This window comes from Mytilus californianus, unplaced genomic scaffold (genome assembly GCF_021869535.1).
Source record: "Mytilus californianus isolate M0D057914Y unplaced genomic scaffold, xbMytCali1.0.p SCAF_10, whole genome shotgun sequence".
Taxonomy (NCBI): Eukaryota; Metazoa; Mollusca; class Bivalvia; order Mytilida; family Mytilidae; genus Mytilus; species Mytilus californianus.
In genome coordinates this window covers 52,757,589-52,769,157 of record NW_026262582.1, presented here as the reverse complement: position 1 = coordinate 52,769,157, position 11,569 = coordinate 52,757,589, and the positions used below count along the sequence as shown (strand labels likewise).

Genomic DNA, 11,569 nt, shown 5'->3' with positions numbered 1-11,569 from the left:
TCTGAATCTGAATTGTTTAGTCTAATTTTCAAATAAATGCAACGTATTTAATAGTAAAACGCATAATATGAAATGTCATGCATTACAATAGTTTAGTATATTATTTTAGTATAAGTTCGAAACATGTATTGTCAAAACCTTTAGAGGGAAAACTGCATTTTCGTTTTCATTTTGGAAAATGTTGTTTAAATCAATCGAAAATTTATAACAACATTAAACAAGCTTCAGTAACTTCTAGTTTAGTATATTTTGTTTTCTATTGCAGAAAGAATTGAAGATCTAAAAATGACGTCTATGTTTAACATGACATTAACATGCCTAAGTATATCAAAGTCAACATACTTGAACAGTAATGTAATTTTCATTATCCTGTTTATATCAGCGTCATCATGTACTACTGTGTGTGAAGAAAATTGTCGTTGTTGGGTAATGAAAAATGAACTACACATAGACTGTTCCAAGACAAATTTAACATTTGTACCACATTTTCCAACAAATGGCAGTTATCTTTACTTACAAAATAATTTGATCGATAGATTGGAAAATCGGGCTTTTCATAATCTTCGACATTTGATATCACTGGACTTAACATCTAATAAACTGCAAAATATAGAACGAGATGCATTTGTAGGACTTGAAAACCTTCAGCGATTAATTTTACAAAACAACAAATTATCATACAAGAACTCCTTCCCACGTGATGTATTCGATCCTTTGAAATCACTTGTATACTTAAATGCTAAATTTGAAAATGAAGATTTAGAGAATTTTCCAACTGGAGTGTTAGTAGCCTTACACGCACTGGAAGAACTACATATAGATGCCAAATATCCTAAGCCGTTCGGTATGGAATTCCGAAAGCTTCAACGTTTGCGAATATTACAGATTGGATATTGCACCCTAAATAGGGCAGACAGTGAAACATTTGCTAATATAAACTACTTGGAATATATGGATTTGTCAATGTGCAGTATCGAGAAATATAAATATGGTTTCGAAGATATGAAATCTCTCCAGTATTTAAAGTTGGGAAATCCAACGTTTTTTAACAGTGATGTTTATCATATGGTTCAAGACTTGGAAACGTCCAATATTGAAATTTTAGTAATGACGAATTTATTTTACAAAGTTCTGAAATTTCCGAACGTAGTATTCTACTGTTTGAATAGCACAAATATTCTTGAGTTGTATATTAACTACAATGGGCTTCGGCGAGTAGTTAGAGATGAACAATTTAATACATTTCCTACAACGTTGAAAATTTTAGATATGTCAAACAACATGATAAAGGAGTTTTTATTTGACATTCCTTATCTTATCCAACTAGTCTTGAGAAACAACTCTTTAGGAAATTTTCTTTCCGTTCAGAGCTACACAGTATCCTCATCTTTGAAACTACGACATATAGACTTATCCCAAAACTCTATATATAGATTAAAATATTCGTTATTCAATGGGCATGATCATCTAGAAAGTATTAATCTTAGTAGAAATTTTTTGCAAGAACTTTCCTTTGACTTGTCAAAGCAAAAGGATTTAAAGGTGCTGGACTTATCACACAACTTTATACGACAAATCAACCAAACATTTATTTCATGTATTAGTAAAATATTCGTGCGTTCAAATCTAATTATTAACTTGTCAAATAACTTGCTTGAATGCAGTTGTCGTACATATTTAACTATGAAATGGATGTTAGAAAATATCAACCATTTTCTTTATTCTGAAACATATAAATGTCAATATGATGACAGACGATTGATTCTTCTCAACAATTTCAAAGAAATAGTTCAACAAATGGAAAAGACTTGTTCTTCACATTTGATTCTTATAGTTTGCGTCTCGATTTTCGTCGCAACCTTTTGTCTCATGATTGCTATTGGGCTCGTATACCGCTATCGATGGAAACTACGCTACATATATTACATGGCAAGAAGTAAATACAGGCAATATAAACCTGTAAATTCTAATTCAACGTACACTTACGATGCTTTTATTTCTTACGCTGATCACGAAAGGGATTTTATAATTAACGAATGCATCCCAAACCTTGAGCAGAAATGGAAATTAAAGTTATGCATTCACCACAGAGACTTTCTACCTGGTGAAGAAATTACGGTTAATATTACAAATGCCATTCATGACAGTAGAAAGACGATTTGTTTAGTGACACGATTATTTCTCGAATCTTACTACTGCATGTTCGAGTTTAACATGGCCAGGATGGAGAGTATTTACTCTCGAAATGGAGAAAACATTTTGTTTCTTGTTTTTTATGACCGAATTTTGCCCCAAGAACTTTCCCTTGTCATGCTTGAGCTTGTCCAAAATCAGTCATACATTGAATACCCACATGATGACCAAGGGAATGTTGTATTCTGGGAAAAAAATAGAGAAAGCTGTTACCGGATAGTTTATGAATTATTGTTTGAATGCTTTCTATAATTTTAAAATAATTGATAAAAAAAAAAATGAAATGAAAGGGAATTTAAAAATATTTTGATCCGTCAAAACACAACAACGATAACAATATTCAAAACTAAAAACAAACGTTGAAGAGATGATCAAAGCAAATATGATCTAAAGTATAGCCAAATCCGGAAAAGGAATGGGAGATTTCTATGAGGAAGATACATTTCTGAATTTAAAATGATTTTTAAATTTTATAAAAGTAAATTTCTATACATAAGGATGTATAAAAATTTTGGACAATAAAACAGAATACATCATCACCCAACAACCCACTTCTTTGAGTAAATAGATGTACTTTCAAAGACGAACAACAACAACATGATATGGTCAATTATAAAGTCATGTATTTTGTTACCATAAATTACTTAAAACGTTCACTAACTTGTTTCTTAGATACACTAATTTGGCTTGCAAGTTTGAATTGGCTATACTTGTAAAATCTTATAACAAACGGTATATCACATTCTCATTTTTACAGAGATTTTCTTTATAGAACACGTAAATTTAGTTACGATCCATGTCATGTGTTTATACGTTTCCTTAAAGATTACCAATTTAACACTGTAATTAGATCATTGATTTTTGTCTTTATCGATAAAACCATTCAATTTTTTTTTGATATGCCAGCTAACAACTGGCACTTATGGTAGAAGCATCGAATTGGAATAAAGAACGATAACTCTCTCTACATGACCCATCTGAAAAGTTTCGTCACTTTCGTTAAATCTCGTACGATTATTTTATTTTAATGGCTACCAGGTTCTCGTTTTAATCGCGCACTTGAAAAAACGGGACAGAACGGAACAAATTCGAATTAAATACGACATGAATTTTTATTTGTTTACAAAAACAAGAATAAACAAATTTTGGTAATTTGTGCAGTTTATTTAAATTTTATTGAACCACGGAAATAACCGAATTTTGGACGAACAAGTAACCTTTAACCTATCTTACGTGATGTTTATTTTATTGTCTGCTTCATCTTTCCATAGTCAGTGACAGTGCAAGCAAATTTCCAAAATAATTACAGGTACTTCATTTAAAAGTCATAATATCATAATGAATGATCACATTTATAGTATAAAAGTTCCGTCCAGCCATGGGAACACAGAAAAACCCTCCGCAAGCAATAATTTTCGGGGAGAAACGTAGTTCATATGCAGAGGTAGTAAAATCCGGTGCTCTGGTTGACCATGACTACTATTATTCATCTGATAGAGAATTCCCCATATCAAGTAACAGTGATAATGACGTTGATTATACTGTCGTAGGTGATCACGGTTATTTATGTAGCTCACAGACAAATGCAGGTGAAATTCCCAAAGTACCAAGTCAGGAATATGACAGTTGTTGTTCATTCATTCGTTTGATGTGTTTGTGCTTTTGATTTTGCCATTTGATTAGGGATTTCCGTTTTGAATTTTCCTCGGAGTTCAGTATTTTTGTGATTTAACTTTTGCCCAATAACATTTCTATTCTATTCAGCAGCAGTCTCCAACTTCACAGAAGCTTTCAAAAGTTAACAAAACAAAAAATTTAAACTCAAATTCAAAATCTGCTAGTTCTGTACTTCCTTTGGCAAACTTAGATTCACTGCCCTCAACAAATCTTGTCATTAATAATGACACGTATTTATCTTATACAGTCCCAGAAGAAGGAAACTGTTTTTGTCACTCTCTAAGTTTAAACATACAGGGAGACTTGAGTCTGAGTGATACATATAGGTATATTTTATGCTCCCATATTGTCCAAAATTGGATTTTATGGGAAGATAGAGTTATGATAACCCATGAAAATACCATGACTTTAGATAGGTATATACAGGGCATGTTACTTGGAAGTATGTGGGCTACATCCAGTGAAATTCAAGCTGCTGCCACATTATTTGGATGCAATATAAATATTTGGCTCCCGCAGTCGCCTGTATATTCTATGCGTCAGTTTAAACCTGATCAAAACATTTTCACTCTACCAGATGTGGATATACCTTTATCAGGTGCACATTTCAACCCTTTAAAGAAATCAACACCTATGGCTATACCAACTTCACCACTACAAATTAATTTTCATGACCAAAAGAAAAAACTACCAACCAAAAAACAAAAACTTGAAAAGAAAGTGTACCACAAAAAAATCAGCTCCAAACCAAAAAGCAAGAAATTACATAAAACTGCCTCTGAATTAGTACATGAAATTGATGTAGAAAAACCACAAACAGAAGATGATCATGAATACATTAATACTGCTGAGCACAAATTTCAAATATCATCCAAGAAAATAGCAAAATCTTTAGATCATCAACTTAACAATCCTATTTATGGTTCCTTAGGCTTAGATGAAAATAAAAACCTGATCAAAACAATATTCTAAACAGGCTCACTATAAATTCAAACTCTTCTTTTAAAAATCAGTATGATCCTCTTGCTGGTCAAATATATATGAGATGCAGGAAACTGAGAATACAATATGAACACCCAGCTAATTTAGAGAGTAAAAATAATTTAGCAAACAGAAAGCGTCGTTTGCAATACAAAATTAAAAAACAGCTACAACTTCTAGATATTGATGAAAAAGATATTCCATATCCTCCACCTCTTCATGAAAATCAATAATTTAATAAAGTTATGGATTGTATTCGTAGTATTGAAATTAAACAAATGTCTTATTGTTTAAAATTTTGTAATATTTGCAAAGAAAGAAAAATGGATATGAAAATGGCACAAGATAATGAATGTAAGCATTGTCATTTAGATAAATCACCAATACAATTATTTTCGGCAGAAAACAATATGGACCCTAAACATATTCCATCCGAACTTGCCGATTTATCTGTTGTTGAACAACAACTTATATGTAGAATCTCACCTTGTATAATTGTTCACATGTTAGGTCATGGGGGTATTGCTTCTGGTGGGCACTGTGTTACTTTCCCACAAGAAGTAAATGAACCAGCCAAAATCTTTCCTAGACTTCCTGAAGAAATTATTATTATTCGTGTACGGAAGCAGGGCAAAAATAAAACAACTAAAGATTTTGTAGTAAGAATGCTAAAAAAAACAAACTACTCTTTTTTTTTAAAACAGTACAATCCAGCTTATTTTGACATTATTATTATTAAATAAAGGTTAGCTGCATTGCCTATTGATGGTGAACGGTCAGACATATAAACAGCTGAATACAAGGCCAATACTGTTCATATTTCGTAACAAGATCTGACAGGGAACCACATAATCTGATAAATTCATTTGTAGACAGTTCTATTTTGGGGCATTGGAAAGTGTAAGATATAATAGTGATAGTCTAAACTTGAAAATATCACTCAACAACCTTTTTTCAATTTTAGACAAAAACTATATGTAGAGACATAGTGAATTATAGGCTTGGTTAGCTGGTATTTAAGGTAGCGCCTTCCTCATATTAGATTAAAACACAGCTTTATATGTATTATTATACAGTTTTGAACCCTTAAGGTCCTACATCCTGTCTATACTTATATTTTAGCGTTGCAAAAGGTCATGAGCTTCACAGACTGTTTACGACGTCTTTACATACAATCCGTTTAAACTGAACTGATTTATGTTATTGGGTTATTCGTCTGTTGAATGGCTTCGAACGAGCTTAGAGTAACTGAGATTTCTCTAAGATCGGTACTATGTGTATATTTATCCTTTTGTTCAGGTTTTGTACTGCTTCTTATCGAGCAAGGACTAAATCTGTGCATTAAGATCATAAAAACATACATACTGTATACGGTATATACACCTGTATATTGTCAAACACTGGTGTATATCAAACGTTACCTTTTATTCATAGATAAAAAGTTTTTAAATACTTACTGCCTTGTACATTAAGTTGTACAAACGATTACAGTACAACATTATGGTTAAAATTGGCAAGGTGGAGGGATTGCTGAAGTGCTGACTTTATACAGTCAATTTATTCGAAAGGTGAATTGTTGGTTCATTGAGGCATAACAGATCGAACTAGTTTTGAATAACTTTGATTTATAGAAATACTTATGACGAATGTATGTAAATTACAAAAACATAACATGTCTGTTGATTGTAAAAAATACATAGGATTGAATAATATATTTATAACATGAGGCCTTCGTATTCATTGGTAACAATCAGGAAACATGTGTGTGGCGGTCATCCCTTTTGTTGTAATATTAACGAGAGTCAAAAGATTATTTTTTTATTTTTATTTTGTTGTCGTTTTTCATCTATCATGTCTATATAATTGCAAAATTTCCTATTTATTTTACGTCATGTTTTGTCATTGCTTAAATCATGTACAGTCATATTTGAACAATTTACAACATGCTTATTTCCGTCTTATATTTTTGTGAGCTGCTTAATCATCGAAGTGAACTACTTGTTGAACAGAACTGCTTACAAATCTGACATATTTAAGTCAACTGCACATTTAAGATTGGTTCTTATTGCTCAAACTTTTATTTTCTGTGAAGAGTGGACTGTTGTTTATCCTTTTGTCTTTTTTTTTCCTTTTGGTCGTTGCTATTCTTCTTTCACTTTTTGATTTTGATTGTCATCTTCCTCTCCCTTTAGAGTTTTCATCATGTATTTAATATAATAAATGAATAGTTGTTTTCATTTACGTATTTATGGTCCGTTTCTGTAATAAACATTTTGGTATTACATTCGAAGTCGAAAATGCATCCCATAGTAGGATGTCAACACTATACTATTCCAGACATTTTCAGAATATAACTGATTAAAAGCATAACTTAAACAAAATCACAAAACCACAATTAGTCAGAACCTACTGCAATATCTAATTATCGACTAAAACACGTTTTAATCTTTTTTCGTATGTTCATATACCTTGAATAAAAGCTTTTTTGTGCAGTTTGCATTTTGCATCTATTGTGTTCCCTTGAATATTTATCTTAGTTTCTTATAAAAGCATAGTAAAGAAATATAATTAGTTTAGACTATATTAAATCATCCCCTGTATTGTCTGGGTTTTTTTTTACTCTACCTACAATTACGAATTGATACTCACACTAGGACATTTAGAAATGTATTCACTCATGATGATATATTAATGAAAAAATATGTTTGCAATGCAATTCAGCCTCTTAATATTGCGTATGCAATGTAAAATGATTAATACAAAATAAGTCAAATTAAATTCATAATAATCTACATCCGTTTCGGAAAACCCTGGTGTTAAACTTTTATTGTGATAAAAAATAACTTCTTTATGTTTCGTTCATTTTAGTTTCCATTAGGACACGTTAGATTATACATAAACAGGATGGGAGCAAGTACCAAAAATATATATATTGCAACAGATCTACAGCTACCAAAACGCGACACCTTCGCCAAAAAACACGTATAAAAAGCAAACAAACAGCTCATGGTATAGATAATCAGACTTGGAACAGACACAAAAAATGGTGGCGTTAAACCAGTTTAACATGAGCACACACCTCCGATTTAGCCAGTCTAGACCATATGTCGTAAAAGAAAAACACACAATAAAAATACCCCCACAGTGCAGGTATCAACAGGATGATCAATTACATGAGTACCCCTGCTAAGTTATAGGTAGACGTAACGTGCGCCTGGTGTACCAATTAATAAGCCATGAATTTGTATGAGTTTTGCGTAGAAAATGTAAAATGTAGATAAGAAGCCAAACATAACAATTCTTATGCATGTTATGGTTTTCTTTTCAGCTTCGAATATCGAACTCACGATATGTCGTTACTACGGGAGATCCGGAGCGTCTGTTATCAATTAACCTGAATATATATTCCTAGTATGGTGATAATAAAAGAGACAGTAAAAACCAAAGGGACAACCAAAAATATTTGGTCAAAAGAAAAACCAACAATATCATGAGAAAACGAAACTGAAAGAAAAGACAAACAATAGTCTACTAAACCAGATTATAGTCACGATACAGGAACGCTGACTTAAATTACATTACACAGATGTTACTAATAGGTTCCATCATTTTGATTGGCAGAAAAAAATCACCTGGCCTTCTCAACAAGTGTTTTATTTCGCAATAAAAGGCAATATTCATGACTGCAAATGCCCCCATAAGAACGTTACAACAATGTGTAGTAATATTTTAAACAAACGAAAAGTTTGATTCTATTCGTTTTATAGTTTGTTCTTATGTTGTGCTGTTACACCACTGTCCCATGTTAGCGGGAGGGTTTGGTGCCAGCAGACATGGGTAAACCCGTCACATTCGGTATGTGCCTATCCCAAGTCAGCAGCCTGTAATTCAATGGTTGTCGTTTGTTGCTGTTTATCATATTTGTTTTTCGTTTATTGTTTTGTTCATAAATCAGGCCGTTAGTTTTCGCGTTTGCATTGTTTTACATTTGTCATTTAGGGGCATTTTATAGCTTATTCTGCGGTATGAGTTTTGCTCATTGTTGAAGATCGTACGGTAACCTATAGTTGTTTAATTATATGTCATTTGTTCTCTGGTGGAAAGTTGTCTCATTGGCAATCATTTCACATCTTCTTATTCTTATATCAAAAAAATATTGCGTACATCTTCCAACAGGTAAGATGTAGACAGAACGTTTGGGAAACCATTATAATGTAGAACAAAGCAGAAGATTCAACAAAAGCAGCCAAGGGCATACATGTATGTGCCATTGCAGATTTGGACCCTTTTAGTTCAATTTCATTATTTATAAACGGACATTTGAAAATGACAATTAAACAGCTTAATTATGCTAGCACAGAAATTCTCAGCCCTTACTACGATGTCCACATTATTACAATTTTAAAATAATTATTTGTCAACATAAAACAGAATGAGAAAAATAGCTGCAATACTATATAACTATAAAAATGCATCTTTAATATTAAAGTTCGATAATTCAGGACTTACTTCAAAACATACTTACATAAACATTTATAGAGTACCACTATCTGACAATATAAATAAGCCAGTAATTTCAAACTTCTAAAATGAGAGATTGCATTTGTCCCCAATGGAACATTTTGTACATTTTGTTTTTCTTGTAAACCTATATCTGCGCCATGCCAATACCGACGTCTTCATGTTTAATTCATCATCTTATTTTAGATCTGAGAGACATATTTATCATATAATTCCGCGACATTGAAAGGGTTAAAAACATTGCGTAACATTCCCTTGTGTTTTATTTCATGGGAAATCGTCTTAGGTTTATGTTAACCTTATAAGGCTGCGAACTTAGCTTGAGGTACATTAACAATATTTGTAAAATATGAAATAATCAAGAGGAAGCTGTTAAAACTCTATGGATACACATGTACATCTTTTTGACAAAGAGCTCAAAAATCAGGAATAAATCTCAAATATTCATGAAAAACAGACATATAGTAGCTTTATCTCATTATTAAATTTCATCAGTCGAACATTCAAATATCTCAAATACAAAAATGCATTCGTCCCCAATGAATTATTTTGAACATTAGCTTTTTATTCCATATACTGATATCTCCTTCATTCCATTACCGAATTTATATCTTTAGTTTATTTATTTTTTTTTTATTTGAGAGACACGTTTATTCTATAATTCAGCAAACTTTAAGGCGTTTTCATAACTGTTGAACAGTCCCTTGTGTTATATATTTGTGAAATTTATTGTCTTTACGTCATGAAGATTACCGATGTTTTATGTTTAATGTTTCTGGTAATCTAATCTCAATCTCTTTATACCATTTTTTTAATTCAGAAGAAAAGGAGCAGTTATTTAATAAATTTACACAATTTACTTGAAACAGATCTTTTCTTTTCATGGCTTAATGTAATACAGATGTCGGGGTTTGATACAGCCTCTGCAACCGTAACTGATATCGATATCATTACGGATTGCCGATAGAGAACGATTGCCCCGGATTTTCCTGTATTTACTTCTAAGAACAGTATATAATAATTACGTGTAATAGACATATCGATCTATTTTAAGTTCAACACTAATTTAACGACGTTTAAAAAGATAAGCCCAAGGATTGGGTGTGGTATAGCAATGTGGTAACCCTGACGTCTGTTTGGCTGTGTGGTATGAATTAATTGAAGCCAAATCCGGTCATAAAACGGACGTTTAATCCGGTGCTCGTGTAGAGAGAGTACCATGATCCCTGCGCGTCAAGAACTATTGCATCAACTCATCACGGGTCCATATGTGGCCTGATGCAAGGCTTAATTTCTGTTCCTATCCAATATAACCTCTTTTTTCAGTAGCATTTCAATTTCCCACCCGTAATCCCTATCCCTATTACAGCAACTACCTATTATTTTTATTTGTTTTTGTCCTGCATCAAATTGTTGCAATTGGACGTAAAGTAAACAACAATCAATCAATTTAAAGACTGAAAATTTCATCAGGGCCGTTCATATTTTTAAACTGTGAGATCAAAACACATTACAAAAATATGCTGTTTTGAATATTTGAGCACAGTCTTGTTGAGCTACAAATGTATGTATCGGAGAAACATGTAAGGTTAAAGGCTTAATTTCCTAGGACTCCCCATAGCCGTGGTTTAGTACATCTCTGACAGATGATAGTGTTTTAGTGATAAATGTGTTCCAATGATGACAAAAACGCAATTTAATTAAAAGCTAATGGTTTTGAAAGTAACATGTCGTATTTAGATTCCATTGATTTTCTGGTTTAAGCAATAACTTGGTATCAAAATCAGACAATGTCTAGAATCACTGCTCTCCGGAGCATTGTTCAATTTTGTTATCAAAATTCAACTTACAGCGCCATTGTACTTTACTGTAACTTTATCCTTATCATGTTTAATTAAGCAGGTTTAAGTAAGGAGCATACAGTTGTTCTGCTCTATTGCCATAGTAAAAGTTACTTAGAAGTAATACAGGAAAGGAAATATTTCTTTTAGTAGACATATACTTTTATTGTGCGTCCTACATTTTGTGGAAGGTCGTTTTTGTACAAATACCATTATTGATTAATCGGATACAATAATATTGAAAAGGTAGAAAAGATACTAAAAGGACAATAAAAAAAAACAATAAGCTAAAGAAAAACTGACAATACCATGGCTAAAATAGGAAATACGAACATACATTATAAAGAAACAAAATA

General features: G+C 32.0%; 1 protein-coding gene across 1 annotated transcript; it reads left to right on the top strand.

The window, feature by feature from the left end:
- The first annotated feature begins 650 nt into the window (after positions 1 to 650).
- LOC127718801 (toll-like receptor 4) lies at positions 651 to 2,905 on the top strand. Its single transcript, XM_052224866.1, has one exon. The coding sequence runs from the start codon at positions 847 to 849 to the stop codon at positions 2,443 to 2,445; it is 1,599 nt and encodes a 532-aa protein (XP_052080826.1). The 5' UTR covers positions 651 to 846; the 3' UTR covers positions 2,446 to 2,905.
- Positions 2,906 to 11,569: the final 8,664 nt, after the last annotated feature.